The 24,270-nt window shown below is 54.2% G+C and overlaps 1 protein-coding gene across 3 annotated transcripts in view; it reads left to right on the top strand.

Annotated features, from left to right (window-relative positions):
- Window positions 1-24,270, top strand: part of FAM53B (family with sequence similarity 53 member B) — a 118,190-nt gene that overhangs the window by 46,047 nt on the left and 47,873 nt on the right. For all 3 annotated transcript variants that reach the window (XM_012555155.2, XM_023730045.1, XM_023730046.1), the window contains 2 exons: window positions 6,877-6,931; window positions 21,724-22,502. In XM_012555155.2, the coding sequence (XP_012410609.1) occupies window positions 6,877-6,931; window positions 21,724-22,502 (834 nt within the window). The remainder of the gene's footprint in view (window positions 1-6,876; window positions 6,932-21,723; window positions 22,503-24,270) is intronic.

Here is a 24,270-nt window from a genome sequence, read left to right as displayed (position 1 = left end):
AGACGGAAAAAGAATTTCTCTTTTGTTTTCTAATCACACTCAGAAGATAACAGAAGTGGGGGCCAAGATTAAAAAAGACACGACTGTGGGAGGTTGGGGATGAATCGCCACAGCCGCTTGGGGTGACAGGTCAGGCCCAGAGGCCCAGCAGCCTTGGACCCCCATCGAGGGGAAGTCTAAACCTGTCAGCAGAAGTCACCGGGATCCTTGGAAGCAGAGGTGTTCCTTGGGGTGTAGGCCTGGCGAGGAGGGAGCTATCCCAGCCTCCCTCCCTGCCCTCTGGGCAGGGGTGCATGTAATTGTTTGCTTGTTTTCCATTTTTTAAAAACTGAATGTCTGTGACAGTGTGACTGTCCTGACTCCCGAGAGAGGTGAAGGAGGGAGGAGGGAAAGGGCCGACCCCGCCCAGCGTTTCCTTCCCCTGCCGGGCCGGCCGCTGGGCCTGGGAAGACGCTGTGTGCCTACAGCTGGCCTTGCACAACCGGTGTCCAGTTCCCCTTTCCCGCTCCACCGGCTGCTCCCCTGTGCCCAGCGGGTACTTCCTGGTGGTGTTCTAACATTAGCTGCTGCCGCTGGAAGGTTGCCCAGACGGGTGACCCAGGAGCACTGCCCCCTGCCCAGCGCCTCTCTGCCTGCCCATGAGCAGGCCCTGGGCCATCCTTTCATGTCCAGAGGGACCCTCTTTCTCGGCCAGGCCTGGCCTGTGCTCCCAGGCCAGACTCCAGCCCTCCTAACAGCTGGACCACTCTCAGGGCAGTGTGGGGCTCCGGCCTCCAGGTGTCTTCCCACAAGGACTGATAGTTATTTTGGGGAGCTTTGTAGGTGGGTAGGGCTCTGGTGGCACAGTGGTTAGGTGCGTGGCTGCTAACTGAAAGGCCTGTGGTTCAAACCCAGCAGCTGCTTCATGGGAGAAAGATGTGGCACTGTGCTTCCATAAAGATTACAGCCTTGGAAACCTTACAGGGCAGTTCTACTCTGTCCTATAGGGTCGCTATGAATCGGAATTGACTCAGTGGCAATGGGTTTGGTTTGGGTTTCTCAGGTGGGTAGGGCAGTTGCTCCCTTCTGCCCTTGACAGATGAGGGTGCCAAGGTTGTTACTTGCTTTGTCTTGAGAGTTGGTGGCCTCGCCAGGCCTGGCATTCCTCTGCCTGGACGTCAAGGGTCCTCAGGTCCGTCTTGCGCCTGGTCACCATGAGTCGGCACTGGGGACTCAACAGTCCCGGCCAGGACCCCTGGCCAGTTAACGTTCAGAGTGCAGAGACCCAAGGCCAACTTTGAGCCTTTTGCCTGGTCAGGCAGACACACCTAGGGCCTCCAGGCCTGGCTGACCCTGCAGCTGGGGAGCCAGGCCTTATATCTCTACCAGCACCTTTGGGAGCCTCCACCCAAGCTGTACTTCTCCCTTTTCAGCTTCTTTCCCACTTTACCCTGGCCTGGGTCTCCCTCGCAAGCTTGGTTCTGGAGGCTGGGGTGCCTGCCATTCCCTCCAGAGCAGCAGTGAGAGTCTTCCTGAGGCTCTGTGGCTCCCTGGGGCCGTAGGCCAGCAGAAGGGAAGCGCCGTGTTGCCAGCTGAGTCCACAGTCTGCATGGGAGCATTAGGGAGAAGCGCGGCCATGGCCCGTGATGAGTCCATGATCCACGCAGGAACGTCAGGGAGAACGTCAGGGAGGAGCGCAGTCACGGCCCACGATGCGTCCATGGTCCACGTAGGAACGTCAGGGAGGAGCGCAGCCATGGCCCACGATGCGTCCATGGTCCACATAGGAACGTCAGGGAGAATGTCAGGGAGGAGCACGGTCATGGCCCGCGATGAGTCCATGGTCCACGCGGGAACGTCAGGGAGAATGTCAGGGAGGAGTGTGGTCATGGCCCGTGATGAGTCTGTGGTCCACGCAGGAACATCGGGGAGAATGTCAGGGAGGAGAGCAGTCATGGCCCGCGATGAATCCATGGTCCATGTAGGAACATCAGGGAGAATGTCAGGGAGGAGCATGGTCATGGCCCACGATGAGTCCATGGTCCACATAGGAACGTCAGGGAGAACGTCAAGGAGGAGCGTGGTCACGGCCCGCAACAAGTCCATGGTCCACGTAGGAACATCAGGGAGAAAGTCAAGGAGGAGCGTGGTCATGGCCCGCGATGAGTCCATGGTCCACATAGGAACGTAAGGGAGAAGCATGGCCATAGTCCTCGATGAGCACGGTATTTTCTGCAGGGGCTCTTCCCTTCTTCTGAGCCTTAATTGTGTCTTGAAGTCAGGGCTTCTTTCTCTAGTCAGACAGATGGCCCCAGACTCCATTTGATTTGAAGCTTTTACTCTTCCTATGGAGGGATCTGCTTCCAGAAACCTCTTGTGATCTAAGGCGTTGCACAAAAGTGATGCCTGCCCTGTGGCAGGCTCAGGACAGAGGGCTTCTCAGCAGAAGTACAAAGGGAAATGTGCTGATTGCTCCCTGCAAACACCAGCCTGGGCCGGGTACCCTCTCCGCTCCCCTACGATCCGAGTGCTTTGTGGAACCCTAGGGGCTGGGCGTTTCCCAGGGCCTGGGGGCCAGCCATGTAGTGATTTGCTAATCCTTTCCGAAGTGGGAACAGAGGTTCAGAGGCAGAAATGGCACAAACCAGCAGAAGTATTGTTGTTTGTTGGGAATGAGAAAGCCTTGGCTAACCTGGGGCTGAGTGGGAATTGTCAGGGTGGCCTTGGCCATGTGGGTTTGCCTCTTCCCCATAAACTGTTGGGTGTGGGATATTTTGGCCAAGCCACCCCCAGCCCCGCCTCACAGACTGGGCACTGAAAGTAGGTTGGGGGCCCTGGGCCATCTTGAGGGCCCACACCCCTCAGTCAGGCTGGCATGGTTGTAACCAGCAGAGACCATCTCTGGACAAGACTCCCCGGAAGATGGGGGAGCTCGTAGAGCTGGGGGCGAGTTGATGAATCCTGTGCCTGAAAGGGCAGGGGCAGGGCCAGGGAGCCGGGCAGTGGGGGCCCTGGGGGTGACACTCACTGGCAGGGCCAGGCAGCGGGGGCCCTAGGGGTGGCGCTCATGGGCAGGGCCAGGCAGCGGGGGCCCTAGGGGTGGCGCTCACAGGTAGCCTTTTCAGGCCTACCAGCTGGGTGCCCGCCCCAGCACCCCTTAGCTCAGGAGTGGGCCTCAGAGCAAGCAAGCATCCAGTCAGCCAAGCCTGAGTTCTGAGCCCACTCCTTGGTCAGGGGAGACCGAGGCTCACTGGCTGACAGTCCCTCCAAGACACTGTCCTGGGAGGGCGTGCTGTTAGCAGAAGAGGGGGCCTGCCCCGCTGGCTGCAGTTCCATGCACTCATCGGGAGGAGCAGGGTGGGGCTTGTCTAGAGCAGGACCTGCCACTGCCCCTGCACCCCGGGTCCAGATAGAGGCCGGCGGGAGGAGCCCAGCCTGACCTGGGGGCAACCCCGACTCCCCAATGATTTCTGACTTTGCATGAGCCTGGTGGTTTGGGGGCAGCAGGTTCAGTCCAGTGAACACCCATTTCCATCTGCAGCATGCTGGGAGCATGGACAGTAGGAGCCAGACAGGCCTCTGCTCCCAGGGGCCAGGGTTGGTCCAGGGTGCTGGGGGCGCCATGTGAGCCGACAGCAGCCCTTCACAAAGAAGCTCACACTCTCCTGGGGGCACAGAGCACGGGCATGGGCACAGGGAGCTGACAGATGCTGGCCCATGGTAGATGGAGAGACGGTACAGACAAACACATGGGCTGGGAGGGCCCCGCCAGGGAGGTGGTGGGACAAGTAGTCATGCAGAGGCTCAAACGCAAAGGCCTCAAGGTGGCTGTGAGCTTGGCCCATTCCCGCCGGGTGTGTGAGTTGGGGGGGATGTGAACAGGCAGGTCCCCGGGGCCAGTCCCTGGGCCTGTGAACCGTGGGGAAAAGGTTTGTCCTGGGTTCTAGCCTGCTCCTGGGGGAGGCGTGGAGCGTTACAAGCAAAAATGATGTGGCCTCCTTTCTGCTTTAGATGGCAACTCTGGCTTCTGGGTGGAGAACGGGGCCTCAGGCAGAGGCAGGGCTGCTGGTGAGGAGGCGCCTTCGGGATTTCAGTGGGGACAGTTGGTGGTTTGGAGTTGGAGACGCAGGGGGTGTAAGAGTGCTCACAACTTGGGAACTGGAAGCTGCTCTGGGGATCAGCAGGGAATGCTGAGAAGTGCTTGGTGAGTGAACCAAGGAAGGAGTGAGCGAGCAAGTGAATGAGTGAGTGAGTGAATGAATGAGTGAACCAATGTGTGAGGGAAGGATTGAGTCAATGAGTGAGTGAATGAGTGAACCAATGAGTGAGTGAATGAGTGAGTAATGAGCGAGTGAGTGAATGAATGAACGAGTAATGAGCGAGTGAGTGAATGATTGAATGAGTGAGTGAACGAATGAATGAGTGAATGAATGAGTGAACCAGTGAGTGAGTGAATGAGTGCATCAATCAGCAAGTGAGTGAGCAAGTGCGTGAACGAGTGAGAGTGAGTAATGTGCAAGTGAGTGAATGATTGAGTGAGTGAGTGAAGAAGCGCCTCCTGGACCTCGAGGGCGGGGCCAACCTCCAGAGCCGTGGCACAGGCTGACTAACTGGGCAGGGCAGGAGGGGTGGCGGCCTCTGGCTCACATGCCCACACTCCTGGGGGCGCTTAGTCAGAAGGGCCCTGCGGTGCCCCACTGCCAAGAGGACAGGCTGGCTCAGTGGAAGGAAAAAGCCCATGACAGCGTTCCATGCCTGAGTCAGGGCTGGGGCGCTGGTCTGCTTCCTGATTTTGTTGGTGAGGCCCCAAGCCAGTCACGCCGCCCAGCCTTCTCTCTTCTGCTTTCCTGGCCCTGTCTGGGCTGGGGTTTCCGTGGGCTCCGGCCTGGGTGACAGACATAGCGGGCTGGGGGGTGGTTCCCTGTGTTGCTTCCTTTCTGTCTGGGTGCCTGTAGCCTGGGAGCTGGCTTCCTTGTCAGGCAGAGCCTGGCCGTGAGCGGGCCTGCCTTCTCTCCCTACATGTTTCCCTGGAGCGAGGGGCCTGCTGCCTTCCCCGGCCACAGTCCTGGCTGAACGCTGCCGCAGCCCTGGTGGCAGGGCTCTCGCACACTTGTCACCCTGCTCCACGTGGTGACTTCACTGTGGGCTTTCAGCTGTGCATCTGGCTGCATGCAACATGCCAGCTGGGAGGGAGGCAGGTATAGTCGAATTGCACTCTTTCCAGATATTTCCAAGATGGTTGTCATTTGGGTGGTTAAGTCACTGTGAGCTCCAGGAGGGCAGTATCTCCCAGTAGCATAGGATTGCTTTAAACCCAGAAGGGGGCACTGGGGAGGGCCTGCCCTATCCCACACAGCCATGTGGGCTCCTGCTCTTCCTTCTGAGCCCACTTAGCATTTCCTCCAGGAAGCCAGCCCTGATCTCCCCTCCCAGCCCATGCCTCGGGGCCCTGGCCTTGTCACCAGCCCCGTCTCTCCTTGGTGTAGTCTTTTGTCTTCTTGACTGTCCCCTCCACGCCATGGGAGCCTCCTGAGGACCAAGACGGGACCTTCTTCACCTCAGTGTTCCCACGTAGCCCGGGACTGGCACTTGCCACCAGTGCAGAGGTTCTGGAATGGGGCAGCTGGGGGTGGGGACAGGGGAGCTGGTGCCAGGCACTTGCCACCCTCTTATCTAGGTGGGACAGATGTTCCCTAATCAGCCCCACCTTTGTCCTTCCAGGCCTTAAAGAGCCAGGACTGGGCTCCCACCCACTTCTTGGCCTCTGAGCCTCGTGTGCCCCTGTTGTTTGGGAGGATTGGGGTCCCTGTTGAAACGGAACCCTCTCTGACGAGCAGGCTGACTCCTGGGGCTGAGAGCTGCTCTTCAACATTGTGTGCCCACCCCCAGCACAGCGCCTGCACATGAAAAGCTTACATATTTGCTGAGTGAATGAATAAACGAGGCTTTGGAATACTTGAGGCAGAGTCTTCTTCCCAGGGCCCTGACTGGGGCACAGTCTGTTCTTCACCAGAGGTCAGAACAGCGTTCTTGACCTGGGCCTTGAGGAACACTGTGACTTCCAGAATTCCCCACGCGCAGCGTACTGTGGAGCTGTGGAGCGGGTGCCCTGGACACGGGCCTTCCTAGTCTGCTGTGCAGTCAGTGACCACAGCACGGCTCGGCTGGTGCTAGGCATGGGGCCTGGGGGAAGATGTAGGGTGTTTACTGGGGAAAGGAAAACCCTTGTGGAAATATGGTGCCAAGGTGTTCAGAAGTCATAGCTGTTAGTTTGAGGCCAAATGTAACCATGGAGTTTCTGTTTCAGGTTAGAGACAATGCCTGGGGACTCGGGGCTGGGGGAGCTTGTGGTAGCCATAGTGGCCAGGCCCCTTGAGCCTTCACTCGATGCTTCTGCCCAGAGGAGGAGGAGATGTTCTTGCATCTGGAGGGGAGGGCTCTGGGAGTTGACGATGGGGCCCTGCCTCCTCACTTGAGGTTCTTCCCGCCACCAGGGGAGATCCCCCCTTCTCTCGGCCTGGGATGCGGGAGACCTTGTTTTCAGCCCAATGTGGTGGAGTTTGCTCAACCATTTGCCCTCACACCTCCTCCCATGCCCTCCTGACATCGCTCACATGGAAAAATCCCCTCGTGTCAGGAGTCACGGGGCTTCCTGGTGTGCTTTCAAAGCCATTAACTTGATGGACTCCATAACTCACTGGAGACTTTGGACAAAGAGTCCAAGCCTAATTATGTGCAGATGTTGTCTCTTCAGACTCTCTCTTCCTTTCCCTGGCCCGACACTGGCAAAAGGCAGTTACCCCTTAAATCGTGACTTTAGTGAGTGTTCAGTACAGAGCCATGTGAAACGTGCTTCCATGACTTGAAGAAGTGAATAGCTTTTCTGGTTGTTTTCAGCACACGCCCAAGAAGATGAGTCAAGGACCTACCCTTTTCTCTTGTGGAATTATGGGTAAGTAGCCGAGGCGTCTGTGTGCAGTATGCTGTTCGGTCTTCCTCTAGCCACTCACCCAGGCCTGAGCCCTCCAGGTGAGGCACTGAGCGCTTCATGGAGCAGCCAAGGGGCCTCTTCTGTGGGGGTTTGCTGTCGGGGTCCCGGGTGGCAGGGGTGCCCTGGGGGGCTGCTGGGCTGAGTGAGGCACAGGCTTTAGGCGTGAGCGGCAGAGAGTTAATTTCTAGCTGTCATGTGGGTAGTTTCTACCTGATTGTTAAAATCACTAGTGTGTATTTTTTTAGTTAGAAAATATACCATAGTAAAAATTATAAAAGTCTTCCATGGTTCCCCAACACCCGTGGTAACTCCTGTGAATATTTTGGTGTATTTTCACCTTTTTTGCATAATCGAGTGCACAATAAACATACGATTATATGAAATTACCTACAGTAGAACCTACGAAAGCCAGAACCTGTGTGAGACGGAAACCTGTTAGAGGAGGAAAACACAGATATTTTCCACTAATAGAGAGTGATAGAAAAGTGGTGAGACCGCACCCTGTCAGAGGTGGAAAACCTGGGAGACCTGCAAAAATAGGGCAGTCCCGCTGAGTTCCAGCTCTCACAGGTTTCACTGTATTTATACAAAACATATATTTATATCTATCTATTTTTTTTTTTCCTCCCGTTGGATAGTAGTTACCCTCATTTCTTCAAGCAGTAGACTTGTTCACCCCATCCGTTTAGTTTATAATACTGCATTGCGTGGGCGTATCAAAATGCGTTTAACGATTTCTTGGTTGTTGGGTAGAGGGCCTCTGTTATTTGCTGTCGTAGTTAACAGTGACTCCCTAAGTGTACACGTCTTTGTCTGCTTTTGGGTCATCCCTTGAGAAGGTCCCTGGGGTGGACTAGAACGGACGGAGAGCAGGACCGTTTGGAAGGCTCTTGATGCATGGTGCTTGACCTGCTTTCTGGAGGGGTTGCCTTCCCCTCCTGTGTGCGTGCTAGCGCGAATTACTGTTGTTTTTAAGGGGGATAAAGGCCACGATATTCACGGTATTGATTTCTTTATGCTCCAGGTGATGGGACACTATTTCTCCTTCTGCTGTCCCTCCATGAGGTCAGGCAGGACCCCTGAATCTCCTTTCCCGCTTTGGGGACGCCTGGCCAGAGGAGTTTCTGTAATGCCCCCGTGGGATCCCAGACCAGACTCGGGTGATGGAAAACCACTTGGGTTTTCAGTTTGCGTTTTCCCCTCCTAGGGCGTAGCGAGTCTTTCTTGCCCCTTTCCCAGCCCTTTCCTCTGAGCACGTGTTTGATTCTTCTCGTTTGGACTCAGTTCCCGTGGCTGAGGTGATGGGGACGGAGGTGATGCTGATGCATCACACTGACTGCCACGCTGGGCTCTTCGTGGGCACCAGGAGCTTCAGGGTGGGGCACTCTGTTCACTTGGGGGAAGCCAAGGCCTAGTAATGTGACCCCCCAACCCCACCATCGGAGGTGGACCCAGGTGGGTGGGAGGGAAGATGGCTTTCTTCTCAGTCACACGCCCAGCCCTGTGGGAGAGCCTTGGACGTGCTCTCCTTGCTGCCACCAGAGGAAGGAAGTAGGTGCTCACCTGGCCTTGGTTTACCTGTGTGACACGCTTCTGAGACTGTCCCCACATGGGGCTGACTGAACACCTCCTTGGGGTTAACGCCTTTCAGCAAACCCTCAGCGCCTGGCCACGTGGCCCTGAGCCTGCCCGGTTGCCTTCTTCCTGCGCCCCTTTCACGGTTGAGCTGTGTGCCTTTGACATACGCAGGAAGGAGGGAAGGAGTGCGCCCCTGGGCATGCTCACATTCCACAGGCTGGGGCTTAGCTCTGCTCTGGGCTGTGGGGATGTTTGGTCTTTATCCCAGGGCCGTCTGTGGCAGGCTTCCTTGGCTTTGCCCCATAGACGAGAGGTGGGGCTCTTGCAGGTTTGCAGTGGGTGGTGTTGGGGCCCATAGAGTCCCTCTGAGAGGATTTCTTGACCCTTCTAAGCCTCGGTTCCCTCGTCTGCAGAGGATGTGAGAGCACCTACCTCATAGGCTTGCTGTGAGGACTGAGAAATCCCTGGTAAAGGGTTAGCTCAGAGTGAGCGTTCCGTACCTCAGAGGTGAAGAAGAGGACTAAGGCCTAAGCTGAGAATCCTGTTGACACCCAAGTGAAAGGGCCACCATGGTTTCCTCTGGGAAGGTGTTGCAGGTGACAGAGGCACCCTTGTGGAGGAAGATGGGAGGCTCCGGGGCCAAGGCAGAGGCCCCCTGGGAAGGGCAGCATGTGGGAGGAGGTCTCCTTAGACTTGTTCCTCGAGCCTGTCTGACCATGGAGCCCAGCACCTGCTTCCTGGGGGGCTTCTCCTGCCCTGGGCTCCCAGGAGGGCCTATGCTGCTTCTCCAGGTTCTACTTGATCCTCAGAGCGGGTCTCAGGATCCCTCCCAGGCCCAGGGCCTCGGCCATGTGCACCTTCCTTCCAAAGGCTCTCCTTTCTCTTCTCTGCAGGTTAGCACCAGGACCTCCAGGCTGGGTGGGGAGAAGCTGATCCCCTCCCCCTCCCCCTCAGCTTCTTTCTCCGTGCCCCTCCTTTTCCTCTTGTCCAGCCCCCTCTCAGGTGATAAACCCTGACCCATCTGTCAGTGGGTTCTTTGTTGACCAGACTGCGTCCCGGTGGTGCGTTCTGATAACTACTTACTGAGTGCCTCCTAGGTGTCAGGCACTTTGTGCAGGCATAGGGAGCGAGTAAGGCCAGCCCCTGCCCTGGAGGAAGTTTCTGTCCAGTAGGGGAGATGGAACAACGAACAGCTAATTCCCCATGCATGTGGCCAAGTTCCATGACATATGTCAACACTGGGGTCCTGGGAGCTATGACCAAGTCACCCAACCTTCCTGAACCTTGGTTTCCTCATCCTGAAAATGCAGTGTCTACTTGGTGGGGATGGGGTGGGTGGGAGTGTTTGTGCCCCGCTCGGCCCTCCTGCCCTGGCCCTCCCACTGGTCTCCATCTTTCCTGCCCAGCACTCCCTGGGGGCTTGGATTACCTCCCAGCCCAGTTAACCCCTGAACCGAGGTTTTGGGGCCCGACCCTGTGCCATGAACTGTGAGCACACCCCAGGCAGTGAGATTTCACCTCAGGTGTGCCCGCTCCTCGGTTGTGAGGATGAGAATACCCTGTAGGCCTGGCGGGACTTCTCTAGAGGGCTTTGGGCCTATTCAAGGCCAAAGTGCCCTGCCAAGATAAAATGCCATATTATTATAATCACCAAACTCCCTCCCTGTCTTCTGGAGATAAAGGACAAATGTTCTGGCTGGATCAGTGGAATTCTCCCGTGAGAACATGGGACAGCTTGGCGCTGTGACTTGGGGTTTGCCCTACTCCTGAGCCTCCATGGAAGGGGCCTCGCTGGAAGCCAGTTCGAGTTTCATAAATGTCCCTAAGAAAATCCAGGCAGTGCGTTAGGGAAGGAGGTTTGTTTGCTGCTTAGAATGTTCCAGTGGCCCTGCCTCCCTGCAGGACGGAGATAGAAGGTGCTGCTGCTGCAGTCAGGCGCTCCCAGCAGTGTTCTGTCCTTAAGCACTTGAAGCTCTGTGAGTAAGAGCTGGGCCACAGGCCCTCCCCACCTTACTCCCCAACCCTGATTGGGAACTTGATGCAGAGAAGCGTGTTTGTCCTTTTCCAAAGGGTAGGAGAGAACAGAGCAGGTCTGAGGTGTGGATGGGAGAAGCAAGCAGAGAGGAGCCGAGCTGCCACCGGCCTGCCCTGGCTGGGACCGCGGTCCTCCCTGAGACACCTGCTCTGTTCCAGGGCCGAGGCCCTCACCAGGGCATCCGCCCTACCTGGGGCTGAAACCCCTTCTAGTAGCGAGCACGCTCTGCCTCCTGGTTTCCCTTCTCACTTCCTGGGCCGTCTTCTGCTCATGAACTGGCATTTCCTCTGCAAACAGGCTCTCTAGGGTAGAGCCACGTATTGACCAATCACCGCGTGCCAGCCCCAGGAAACAGCGTTCAGGTGGCAGCTGCTTGGGCGTGGTCGCCCAGCACTCAGCTGCCAGGCCAGCGAGCTGTACCCCGTTCCTTCGGTTCGGCTTCTGGTGGGCGTAAAGGGGCTTTGGCCGCGGCTGAGAGAAGCATTCTGTGTGGGGAGTGGCGGCCCCCATGAGTCCTCGGGTCCACAGCTCCCTTGGGGTCCCCCGCATTTGCGTGGGGGATGTTTCTCTGGGCTGAACCAGGGTCACATGTGCACTAGTTTAATCTTTTCTGGTGAAGCAGGGCTGGTGGGGTGGGAGCAGGCTTCACTCCCTCCCCGGGCTAATTGCAGTCATTAAGAGTTCTATATGGTGGGACAGCGGGCTCTATGCGATTCCATTCTCCTCACCGCTCAGGCGAAGAGGAGACCTAGAAATCAAATAATATGTGAGAGAGCAAATGCAATACCAATTATTTCAAAAGGCCACTAGGAAAAGTCTTGTAAAGACATGTCAATGGGCAGGGAACAAAACAATTCATATGCTAAAAAAAATTGGATGGGAACTCATAATTACTTGAGGAGTTATGGTAATAAATTATTTATTAATGTAAATTACTTCCCAGGCATAGAACATAGAGGAACCTTGAGCAGAAGGATCATACATTATGTATAAAAAGGGATTGTAAAAATATTACAGCGGCCTTCCTTGTGTCGCTCGCTTGGGTTTGTCAGCGTTTTAATTATGAGCCCTTACTTTCAGCATTTAATTGCTTGGGTGCTAAAGTCTCCTCTGTACATAAACGGGTTGTTCTCTGGGGTACTCTCTGTAGTCATTTCTACAAGGTAGACCAGTTGGTGGTGTTGAGCTGTACAGGACTAGATTTCACTTTTAGATTTGGTCATTTCTGGTCTTTTAACTCAGCCTCTACGTGTCATTGGAAATGGAATGTGGTTGCACCTTGTATGAACAAGTTGGCATTTGGAGATTGAGAGTTTTAGGTTTTCTAGAACAAACAGGCACACGAAGGAGACCAAATGAACATCAACAGTGATAAACCAGAGGCGCTCGGTTGGCACTGCTGGCCTCTGACGCTGTCCGTCTTTCAGAGATGGCCGTTTTGAATATAGTCATGGGGCCAGAGCTGCGTATAATAAGCTATTCTTAGCCAGGTATAGGCTAGAATGAGACTCATTTCCATGAATAAAAAGTACATCCTTATGTAAGTATGTATATATATGATTTTTTAATCCCTCAAATAGGGTAAGGTTCATCCTCACAAAGTGCTTTGAACTTTTGCGTTCAGTGTTTCTGGAATACAGTACAGAGTGGAAGTAGATGCAGAATGTATTTAGCTCGTGATAGCTGTTCACAGTGCCAAGGGAAAAGGGAGCCTCCCGGCTCGGGCTAACCTGATGCCCAGTGGGGAGGGCGCACGATGGTGCCAGAGGCCAGGGCAGGGCCACGGCCACACTGATGGTGGGCCCATTCGCCCCGGTGCATTGCCAGGTTCCCTTGCACGTGGAGAGATAGGAGAGGGGCAGCCTGGCCCAACCGCAGAGCACGGCCTTAGGCTCACAGACCAGGTTTAATCTGGGCTCTGTGTGTCCACAGGTGAGATGGCTGCCTCCTGGAAGCCATTGCCCCAGTAAGATGGGGGTCGGCGCAAGGATCCATGGGATGAGTAACATGCTGGCCAGTGGTGAGCACGAAATACTCGCTCTTGCTCGCTCTTTCCCAGCGTCAGCCGGGGTCCTGATGGCAGGTTGGCTAATTAACAACACGTACCCATTTATTGAGTTTCCTGTGTCGCTGCCCAGCTGCCAAGCCCCTTGTGGGTTCGTGGTGCCCAGCTTTGCTGTGTGGACCAGTTTAGAGATGGATCACAAGCAGCTGCTAGGTTCGCCTGCTCTGTGCCCATCCACGTCTAGGATGGGAACTTTCTGTCCTTCCAGAGTTTCTGTTGCTGTTGTGAATACTAGCCTTTCCCTACAAATTTCTTAATGCCCCTGGGGAGTGGGGTGGAGGAGTCTGGATCAGAGATGAAAGGGGTGTCATAGGGCCCCCAGTCCACCCCGCCTTGGGTAGATGGGAGATGTGCAGTCTGGCGCTTTCTTTACACCCTTGTACTGTTTGCTCGGGGAGCCCATCGGGCCTCTTTCTGCAAGAGCAAGGACTTCCCAGAAGCAGGGCCAGCTGCCGTGGCCAACCCTACACGTTAGTGAAAGCTGTCGTCAGAAAGGCTCCTCAGTGTACTCTAGTTTCCTTTGAAAGGGCCGGTGAGCTTCTGCTGCCCCCTCCAAAAAAAAAAAAAAAATCAACCTGTTGCCGTCTATTCCATTCCCAACTCATAGCGACCATATAGGTCAGAGTAGAAGTGCCCCATAGGGTTTCCAGGGAGTGGCTGGTGGATTCGAACTGCCGAGCTTTTAATTAGCAGCCGTAGCTCTTAACCTCTGCGCCACCAGCCCCCCTCCCCCCCAGAATCAAGCCCAGATTCCTTGCGGCCCTGAGGCCAATTTCATAGAGTCCAACCCACAGGGCAGAGGAGCAGCAGTCCTCGTCAGCACCAGTAGACCGGTGTAAAATCCAGAAATGAGTTGGCTGGGTGAGATCTGGCTGGAGGTTCATGGCCCAGGGCTGGAGGGCTCCAAGAATCCTGGGTCTTAGGTCTGTGCTTAACCTTTTCCGGAAACCACATTCTGCTGTGGTTATGCCGCCTGTAAGGCAGCCTCGGAAACACAGCACAGAGGTCAGATACCCAGGCTGTAAAGCCCTGTCTCATTTGAGCATAAGAAGGTTTGTAGTCCCCAAGGATCTGGGCCTCTGCAGATTTCCGTTCAAGTTCAAGGCCAGAAATAGAAGCAAGAGTCCTTGAGGTCAAATGTTAGTCATGCTCCTCTGGTGTTTTCTTTGAGCGCTAGGGTCTGCTCCCCTAGAGCCTTCTGCCCTCCTTAGGCAGGGGGCCCAGGACAGAAGCTTCCGAGTGGGGGTACTTGTGTCCACACATGTGAGCGTCGGATTCTCCTGTACCTCCTGAGTGGTCAACAGAAGCTTCTGGGGAGACCTTGGAGGTCACCTAGGCCAACAGCAAGAGAAACAGGCCCCAGGGTGCGTGTCTCTCCTCCCATGTGTAGGCAAAGCTCTGTGTGCTTACACTACACACACAGATACAGACTCACACAAGCACACACATGCACACACATGCGCTCGCACACATCTGCACACTCACACCGTCACATCTATACCCCACAGTGTACTCACACACACGCATCTGCACGCTTGACATGTACTCACATGCACACTCCCATATTTACACACACTGATCTGCACACAAATATTCACACCCTCCCATAAGCCTCACATATACACTCCCACACGTGCACACACACATCCGTGCACACTCACACATGTACTTGCATACACATATCTGCACTCAAGCACACTCACACCCGCACATATACACTTCCACCCATGTACACGCTCACACACGCACACTCACACATGTACTCGCACTCATCTGCACACATTCACACCCTCACACACAGTCTCACATATACACTCCCACAATGCACACTCTCACATGCACGTGTACACTTACACTCAGACACGCACACACACATGCACATATACTCACACATACACACTTAGACACACTCATACCCTCTCACACACGAACACATTCTCATTTATAATGTCATACTTGTAAGGATAGACTCAGCAGAGAAACAGAAATTATAGATGAATCCTGAAGGGTAGAAAAGTGGGGATGGAATGGAGGTTAAAGAGTTGGTGCCAGTTGTGGCCATCATGCTATGCAGCAGCTCATCCAGAGACTTGGTGTTGGGCTCCAGGGGGCTGGGAAAACCCTTTGCGCAGCTGTAGGACACAGCTGATGGGGCCCAGTGTGTTCTCAGGGGGAAGGGAAAGGGCTTCAGATTCATTCTCTTCACGAGTCATCGGCTTCTCAGGCCTTTTCCGGGCTGTCTCCATCCAGGGCATGTTGTGTAACTTGACAAGGAAGTCCATGCTTGTAAGCACGTCAAGGGTGGAGCTGTTCTTCTCTCTGTAATACGTTAAAGACAACAACAAAAACGTACCAACTTTCAATGGTTTTCTGAATCCAAGTTTGGGGAGTCTAAACTCACCAGCCCTCTAGAAGCTTCCTGGGTGTGGCTGCGTGGTCTGACTGGGCTGCCGTTCTGCTAGAGTGTTTGAGAACCAAGCCCCTGTGTAGCCTGTAGTTTAGAGCATGTTTTCATGTTTTTCATGTTTTCAACATTTTTGCCCTGGAATAACCTGGTGAGCTTGTTAAAATGCAGATTCCTATCGCTAGAGGTTCAGACTAACCAAGTCAGGAGGGGTCTAGGAATCTGCATTTTGCCAAACACCCCCAAGGATGCTCTTGCAGATGGTCCATAAACCACACTCTGAGAAGTCCTAGTGTAGAAGATAACAGGTTCCCAATCCAGCCAGATTCTGCAAAGATTGGTACCCGGGAACGGACAGCCAAGCCCCAAATACAAGAGCGCTTCGCAATAGTGATAATCATCATAATGATAGCTGCTGTTTCTGAGAGCCTGCTCCTTGTCCTAGCAGGCCCTGTACGAGGCTCCTGTTTAATTCTCATAATAGCACTGCAAGGTGGTTACTGTTTATCAACCCCATTTTAGAGAAGAGGAAACTGAGGCTCAGAGAGATTAAATAGTATGTAGAGCTAAGGTTTGAACCCAGGACCAAGCCCTTCTCACTACACCATGTGTCTTCTGCTCAGTGGACTTCATGTCCAAGGCCGTTGTCACTTAAAAACAAAAAAAGCATTGGAGTTGTTTGTACAGAAGTGATATTGAATGGAAGGCGGGGGCACCTAGGATCCTCTCTCTCCCTCCGGGGCCCTGCCAAGGCCCTTGTGCAGTGTGACGTTGGGGCCCACCGCTCGGGCACTTTGCCATCAAAAACCAGCTTCTGTTCCTGTTTCTTTTGTCTGATGACCTGACCCAACAAATCGCTTTCTGTTCCCCGATAAAAGGGGAAAATACAAGAGCTAAACATAGCCTGGGTTGTTTTTACTTTTCTTATGTTGTACTTCTCAGAGCAATAAAGATAGCAACAATTACAATATTATCTGCCAGGCAGACGGGACAGGTGGTCACCTGATTGGTGGGGACAGAGTGGCAGCACTCAGCATCTGGCCGCGCTTTGTGTTTTTGGAGTATCTTAGGCATTCTTCCACCAGCCAGTCTCCACACACAGCCTTTCATGGCCTGGGCAAGGCAGAGTTCAGGCTACAGCACAGGTTAGACCTGGGGAGCTCAGGCCATGGCACAGGTTAGACCTGGGGAGCTCAGGCCACGGCGCAGGTTAGACCTGTGGAGTTCAGGCCACGGCACAGGTTAGACCTGGGGAGCTCAGGCCACGGCGCAGGTTAGACCTGGGGAGCTCAGGCCATGGCACAGGTTAGACTTGGAGAGCCCAGGCCACGGCACAGGTTAGACCTAGAGAGTTCAGCCCAAGGCGTACGTTAGGCCTGGAGAGCTCAGGCCACAGCACAGGTTAGGCCTAAGGGGTTCAGGCCACAGCGCAGGTTAGACCTGGGGCGCTCAGGCCACAGCCCAGGTTAGACCTGGAGAGTTCAGACTAAGGCGCAGGTTAGACCTGGAGAGCTCAGGCCACAGCACAGGTTAGACCTGGAGAGCTCAGGCCACAGCACAGGTTAGACCTGGAGAGCTCAGGCCACAGCACAGGTTAGACCTGGGGGGTTCAGGCCACGGTGCAGGTTGGACCTGGAGGGCTCAGGCCCCAGCTCAGGTTGAACCTGCCTGTCTTCAGAAGGGTTACCAGTGCCAGGGACAGAAGATAAGCGAGGCAGCAGGAACCCCCACGGTCTCCTCTGCAGTGTCTACCTGCACCTCGTCATCCACTCCTTTCTTCACCTGCCCGTGCCTGAGGCCAGCTGTGAGCCAGGCTCTGTGCTGGGCCCTGGGCAGCCATGGGGCTGCGCGCAAGGGGCTTGTGGCTCAGAAGAAGTGGACGGGAACAAATGAGTAAGGGTCAGCCTCATGTATGTACCTGTGGTCAAAAGTCTGGGCCAAGAGCTGGGGAGTGCAAAGGGCAGTTTGGGGAAGATATATCCTCTGAGGAGGTGATGTTTGATTTGGCTCTTAAATGATCAGTAAGAGACTTTGTTGGCGGAAGTAGGATGAGGGCAGAAGAGCATTTCAGGCCTTAGCAAACGTGTGAAGGTGAGACAGAGCTGGTGTCTGGGGGAAGCTGCCAGTTCACTGCAGTCCCACTGTACTTGGGCTGACTCGAGACCCGACACTCCTTCCTACAACGAAGAAATCTACATATTAAGGTCATCGAGGTTGTTAATGAATTGAATTGTGTTGGAAATATGTGTTGGAATCCTAACCCCTGTACCTGTGGATGTGATCCTGTTTGGAAACAGGATTTTCTTTGTTACGTTAATTAGGCCGTGCCTGAGTAGGGTGGGTTCTAAATCTAATCACTTCTGAGTTGTAAAAAGAGCAGATTAGGCACAGAGACAGACACACACTGGGGAAAACAGACGCCACATGAGGATCGCGAAGAGATGCCCAGAGCTAGCTACCGACACGGTAGGAGTCAACAAGGCTGAGACCCTGATTTAGACTTTTAGCCCCAGAACTGTGGGAAAGTAAATTTCCGTGCTTTAAAGCCACCCACGTGTGGTATTTGTGTTATAGCAGCTCTAGGGAACTAAGAGAGAGGCTTACCGTTTAGGTCAAAATGGAGTAGTTTCTTCTGTGAGCAGGAACACGTTAGGATCGCAGCAACCCCAGTCACCCGTGGGGATTTGAGAATTAACCTAAAGGTAGGGCAGACTGAATGCCAGACCTCCGCAGGCTGATTGTACCTATGCTTGTCCCTCTCATCTGGTTATTAAATTTGAGTTTTATAAAGAGCTGCTGGTACCTAAGAATCACTCTCCAGGACTATGTACACGAAACCTGGAAAGGTGCACATTGTGGGCAGTTTCCAGGACTTGCAAGGATGATTCTTGCCTGACTTGAGATGTCACAGGCAGTTTGATGTAACTGGGGTGCAGGCTGTACTCGGCAACTGTGAGTAGATGGGGCCTTGATGCCAGGCTAAAAAAGTTTGCATTCTTCCCAGGAGGCAGTGGACAACTGCTGAAGGGAGTGGGCAGCAGGTGTGTGCCTCAGAAAGTTCTTGCTGGAGGCAGGGAGGAAGCTGGGCGGGATGGAGTGTGGAGGCCCCAGGGGTCTAGGCAGGAAGCAGCAAGATCACGGGATGGCCACGGGAAAGGAAAGGCGCTGCCAGATGCGAGACAGCGTGTTCATGTTTAACTGGCTTCCAACTCCCCTTTCTTCTCGTGATTTTCCCCAGAGAAGGGGAAAATTCCACAGCAGTGAAATAAAAATGGAACAGAAAGTGGCGTCCTCTAAGGATAAGATCAAACCCGTCTCATTGCACGGGTTTCCCAAGGCTTGGCTGAGGCACATTCCGTCATGTCTCCAGCTCCTAGCCAACGGCCGCCATGGCGCCATCTTGGGGCTCTTGCTGCTCCGCGGCTGGGCCCACTGGCTCCTTTGTCAGTCTGTCACATTCCTGGCCCATCCCATGCCTCCGTGTCTGATTCCAAAGGAGAAGTTGGTGGCCAGCCGTCATTCTACAGGGGCTTCCTGAAAGACCCAAAGGAGCAAACCTGGAGTAGGATGGGGATGGTAGGCCTAGCCCTGGCGTTCTGTCAGGCACCCGTGGGCTTAGAGGTCAAATCCCCCTTCCTTTCTTAACAAACAAACATGTTTTTCTGATTCGGCAATGTATTCTTCCTTATAGAAAATCGGAGGCTATAGAAAAACAATAAGGAGAAAATATAAATCAACCAGATATCTACCAGTCAGCTGTGAATGTCTTGGTTTATTTCCTTTTCATCTTCACATTTAGCACCCCCATTTCACTAACTAGGAGTCGTGCTGTGTGTGCAGCCTTACATCCTGTTTCTTGCTCCTCAGCATTACATCACCAGCATTTCCCCACATCCTTAAATCGTCTTCGAAACTGCGTTTTCCTGCTCCCCGGTATTCCTTGATCATTTAACTAGCCCCCAAGTGTAGGACATGGAGATTATGTTTATCATTTTGGTGTCACTCATATCATTTTGCGTGACATCATCATGTGTAAATCTCCACTTTTTCCTTAGGATAACGCTCCCTCTCCTTTTAGATTGGATGATAGGATGGTATAACTCAATGTGAGTTTTGTATTTTGTTTTATTATTTTATTTTTACTGAACGTTCAGGTGCTGATAAATGTCAGATTTAAGGCATTTTAAAAGTATGGCAAATGATTTTCATGGGTAGTGAAGACCTATTTTGAACAGCATATGCTGCTTATAAAAAGGTACTCTTTGGGGATTTTTAGAGATCATTTTTCCAATTCAGTGAAAGGGACGTGTATCGAGACTTGCTGTGTGTCGGGGCCTGGGGAGCTTCAGAGATGTGATGAGCTGGACGTTTAGGGACAGTCCTGCTTTTTTCCCTCTCTGTCACATCTCCAGAGTTTCAGCCCCTCCTGAGCATGCAGCCTCTGGCGGTTTCCCCGTGGGTGCCCGTCCGGGGTGGCAGCCCCTTGTGCTGTGTGTCTCGTGAATGAGGCAGGGTGCCTGAGTGGAAAGGGTGTGACACTTAACCCTGATCTCACTTTTTCTCTTTGGCTCATGCATCTCCTTTGGCATCCTGCCTGCCCCCCACCCCCTGTCATTTCCCCTGGAACCTGTCAGGTCGCTGCTGCGTGTGACGCTCAGCACCAGGTCAGGCCTTGGGTGTCTCCGAGCCCTTTGGAGACTGGCCACTGGACAGGAGGCCTGTCTGTAGTTCTCGGAGCGTTCAGCTCATCTTGCCATACTTGTATACTTATTGAGGGCACGGCCAACGTCAGGTTCACCTGTGGCCCCTCAGCATGGTAGTGTAGTGAAAAAGCATGGGCTGTGGGGTCCCACACTAAACCTCAGTTTCCCCATCTTGGCCATGGTGGTGCCTACACGCAGGGTGATGTGGGAATTACAGGCCCCTAGTGGGTGCTCAGTAAGCAGTGGGCATCTCTGTGAGAGTCGGTGCACATTTAAGCACCTACTGAATATCAGGTTTTACTGGTTTACATTTTCAGGTTTGCTTATCCACTGCTGCTATGACAGAAAGACAAGCGGGCGGCTTCAACAAACCGGAATTTACTTGCGCACGGTTTTAGGAGGCTAGAAGTCCAAATTCAGGGCACCAGCTCTAGGGGAAGGCTTTCTCTCTCTCTGTTGGCTCTGGAGGAAGGTCCTTGTCTTTTCTAAGCTTCTGCTCCTGGGTGATCTTCATGTGGCTTGGCATCTCTCTTCCTCCATCTCCTCTTCTTTCCCTTGCTTGTTTAATCTCTTTTGTATTTCAAAAGAGGTTGACTCAAGACACACCCCATACCAGTCCTGTCTCATTGACATAACAAAGACAACCCATTCCCAAATGGATTATAACCATAGTCATAAAACCAAACCAGACCTGTTGCCGTGGACTCCACTCTGACTCATAGAGACCCTATAGGACAGAGTAGAACTGCCCCATAGAGTTTCCAAGCAGCACCTGGTGGATACGAACTGCCGACCTTTTGGTTAGCAACCGTAGCACTTAACGAGTACGCCACTAGGGTTTCCACCACAGGCGTAGAGGTTAGAATTTACAACGTGTATTTTTGGGAGACACAGTTCAATCCATAACAACTTCTATTCTTCTACCAGCCGACTCGGGCCACAGTTTTCTCTGCGTTCACGTCTGCACAGTTTATAAGCACATGTAGATTACAAAACAGAGAAAGTGCTAACATGTTGGTCCCCGGCAGCACAGCATATTTCTTAGCTTCCCTTTTGTATTGTAACTTGAACACAAGAACTATGTCAAATTTATCTTTACGTCTCCCGAAATTCCCAGCCCAGTGACTGACTCCATAGTAGGAAAACAATAAGCAGTTCTTGAATATTTTATGAAAAATAAGGGTCCAAGTGCAAAATCAGTATTTTGTAGCAAAGTTAACTTACTCATGTGTTCAAGTGGAGACCTGAACATGTAAGTTTAAATTACACTGTTAAGCCTGTGTAGCCCCAGGCTTGCTCCTGGAGTTTTTCATTGCTTTAAACATCCCCAGTTTCAATGGGAAACCAAGTCGGTACGTGGGAAATGTGCAGGGATGGGCAGCTGTTGTTGTGGAGCGTCTCTGTGGAGGGAACAGAAAGCCGCAGAAGAGCCCGTGTCTGTTAGCAGCACATGCTTGAAGATGGATTCAGATGAAGAGGTCTAGACTAGCAGTGCCCTCCAACCCCATTCGACCTTGACCTTCTGAAGAACCACAAGTCCCCTCTTTTGTCATGGTCCAGGTCTTCAAGGCCCAGTCCCAGGTGACAGGGTATTGCTGGAACATGACACATCTCTCGCCCTGACCTTGCCACTGGCAAGTCGGTCTCCCATCTGTAGAATGAGAAGGCATTTGGGGTGAAAAGCATTGCTTTGGGTTTTCCTGGGAGGCAGTATGGTTGGAAAGAAAGCCATAGCAGGAGTGCCAGGCTTGCCCAGATCTCAGGCCCCGCTCAGCCTCCACCTCAGCCTTGGGGCTTGCTCCCTCCCAAGTCTCAGCTTCGCATCTGTGGAGTGAGGCAGAACAGGCGGTTTCCGGGGCCCTCCCCGCTCTAAAGTCCTGTGTTTGAAGCGGGCTGTTAGCATGGAGTAGGAGGGTTGGCCCGAAGGCCTTCTCAAATCCTGCTTTCTCTCTGTTATTTATGAACCAGAAAATGACAGATGGCGAGACCTGGACAGGAAATGCCCACTACAGATTGACCAGCCAAGTGCCAGCCTCTGGGAATGCCTGCCGGAGAAGTGTCAGGACAGCACCCTGTGGCACAGGGAGGCGGTGACGGCCTGTGCGGTGACCAGCCTGATCAAGGACCTCAGCATCAGCGACCACAACGGGAACCCCTCTGCACCCCCCAGCAAGCGCCAGTGCCGCTCCCTGTCCTTCTCCGATGAGATGTCCAGCTGCCGGACATCATGGCGGCCGTTGGGGTCCAAAGTCTGGACTCCTGTAGAGAAGAGGCGGTGCTATAGTGGGGGCAGTGTCCAGCGCTATTCCAATGGCCTTAGCACCATGCAGAGGAGCTCCAGCTTCAGCCTCCCTTCCAGGGCCAATGCGCTCCCCTCCCCCTATGACCAGGCCGCATTTCACCTTCGATTCGGGGGACAGCCCTGCCAGGGGGCGCCAGGCCCAGCCACCTCTGGACAGGCGGGCGATCTCTGGAGCCCCGATCCAAACCCCGTGGGAGGGGGCCGGCTCGACATGCAGCGATCCCTCTCCTGCTCCCACGAGCAGTTCTCCTTCTCGGAATACTGCCCCCCCTCGGCCAGCAGCACCCCGGCCTCAACACCTGAGTTGGCGAGACGCTCCAGCGGCCTCTCCCGCAGCCGCTCACAGCCCTGTGTCCTCAACGACAAGAAGGTTGGCATCAAACGGCGGCGCCCCGAAGATGCCCAGGAGCAGAGGCCTTCCCTCGACCTGGCCAAGATGGCACAGGTAAGACCCCCGCAGGCAGGTTGCTGCAGGGGCGTGGTGGTGCCCCTCAGAGCCACACTGGTCCTCGCCCATCTGGGCCAAAGGAGTCATGCCAACCTCAGAAACTCCTGGAGTGTCTAATGTCCTTGCTTTTTAAATCTCATTCAAAGAAAGGTTATTTCAACTCTATGTAATTATTTTTTTAAGTGTTTCTCTCAATTGAAAATCAGAAGTGCCCTTTCCCTGTGACACAGTGTGCCCATGGTGCACGCGCAGATGGGTGGTGAGAGGCAGCTGTTGCAGGCAGGCCAACGTGATCAGGCACCGTGATCCCCTTTGCTGGGGCCTTGTTACAAAAGCCACTGTGAGGGGTGTTCATGCACCCCGGGCTCAGCGTCACTCAGATCAGGTGGCCCTGAGAGAGTTCAAGGTGGGCTGGGGAGTAGGCACTTACTCCTTTGATTAAAGTGTCAAAAACATTCGCGCGTCGGGACCTCGTGATTGATACCCTCTGTGCTGCACTGATTGTCCTTGCTGTTCACTGCAGGTGAAGCCACTGGCCACATGCCGTGTCGCTTGACCCTCTTTGTCTTGGGGCCCTGCCTTGTGCTAACACTGATCTTGGTTTGTATGCAGTGAACTACACCATCATCAGGACGCTCTCCAAACCAAGTCAGTGTCTGCATTGAGTTCTTACTGGAGAGGCTCCTGCGGATGACAGTGTAGATGTAAGGCCCAGGGAGGAGAGGTGGCCCCTGTGACCCTTGAGTCAAAGAAAACAAGGACAGGTCAGTGTGGCGGGTAGAACGCAGAGTTCGTGGCTCTGGACCCAGGAGGTGCTGAGTTGCTTAATGCCTCGGTCTGACCCTCCATCTTTTCTGGTCTTGGGTATGTTGGCCTCAGTCATTGCTGGGTTTGAGGTGGATGAAGATGCACTTGGTGGTAAGGATGTGTTCAGAGGGTGTGGCCTAGCACGTGGCAGCACTGTGGCCAGGTGCTAAGAGGGTGTGGCGTAGCACACAGCAGCACTGTGATTGGGTGCTTAGAGGGCGTGGCCTAGCACATGGCAGCACTGTGGCCGGGTGCTCAGAGGGTGTGGCCTAGCACGTGGCAGCACTGTGACCAAGTGCTCAGAGGCTGGGCCTAGCACGTGGCTGCAATGTGCATGCTCAGAGGGTGTGGCCTAGCACATGGCAGCACTCTGGCCGGGTGCTCAGAGGGCGTGGCCCAGCACGTGGCAGCACTATGGCCAGGTGCTTAGAGGGTGTGGCCCGGCACACAGCAGCACTGTGGCCGGGTGCTCAGAGGGCGTGGCCTAGCACGTGGCAGCACCGTGGCCGGGTGCTCAGAGGGCGTGGCCTAGCACGTGGCAGCACCGTGGCCGGGTGCTCAGAGGGCGTGGCCTAGCACGTGGCAGCACTGTGGCCGGGTGCTCAGAGGGCGTGGCCTAGCACGTGGCCGCATTGTGGCCGGGTGCTCACAGGGTATGGCCTAGCACGTGGTAGCACTGTGGCCGGGTGCTCAGAGGGTGTGGCCTAGCTCATGGCAGCACTGTGACCAGGTGCTCAGAGGGTGTGGCCTAGCACGTGGCAGCACTGTGGGTGCTCAGAGGGTGTGGCTTAGCACGAGTCACAATGCGGCCACGTGCTCAGAGGGTGTGGCCTAGCACGTGGGAGTACTGTGACCAAGTGCTCAGAGGGTGTGGCCTAGCTTGTGGCAGCACTGTGGCCAGGTGCTGAGAGGGTATGGCCTAGCACGTGGCAGCACTGTGGCCAGGTGCTGAGAGGGT

Source organism: Trichechus manatus, unplaced genomic scaffold, assembly GCF_000243295.1.
Source record: "Trichechus manatus latirostris isolate Lorelei unplaced genomic scaffold, TriManLat1.0 scaffold00031, whole genome shotgun sequence".
NCBI classification, from domain to species: domain Eukaryota; kingdom Metazoa; phylum Chordata; class Mammalia; order Sirenia; family Trichechidae; genus Trichechus; species Trichechus manatus.
The sequence above is the reverse complement of the archived record's forward strand: the minus strand, read 5'-3'. Positions and strand labels throughout refer to the sequence as shown.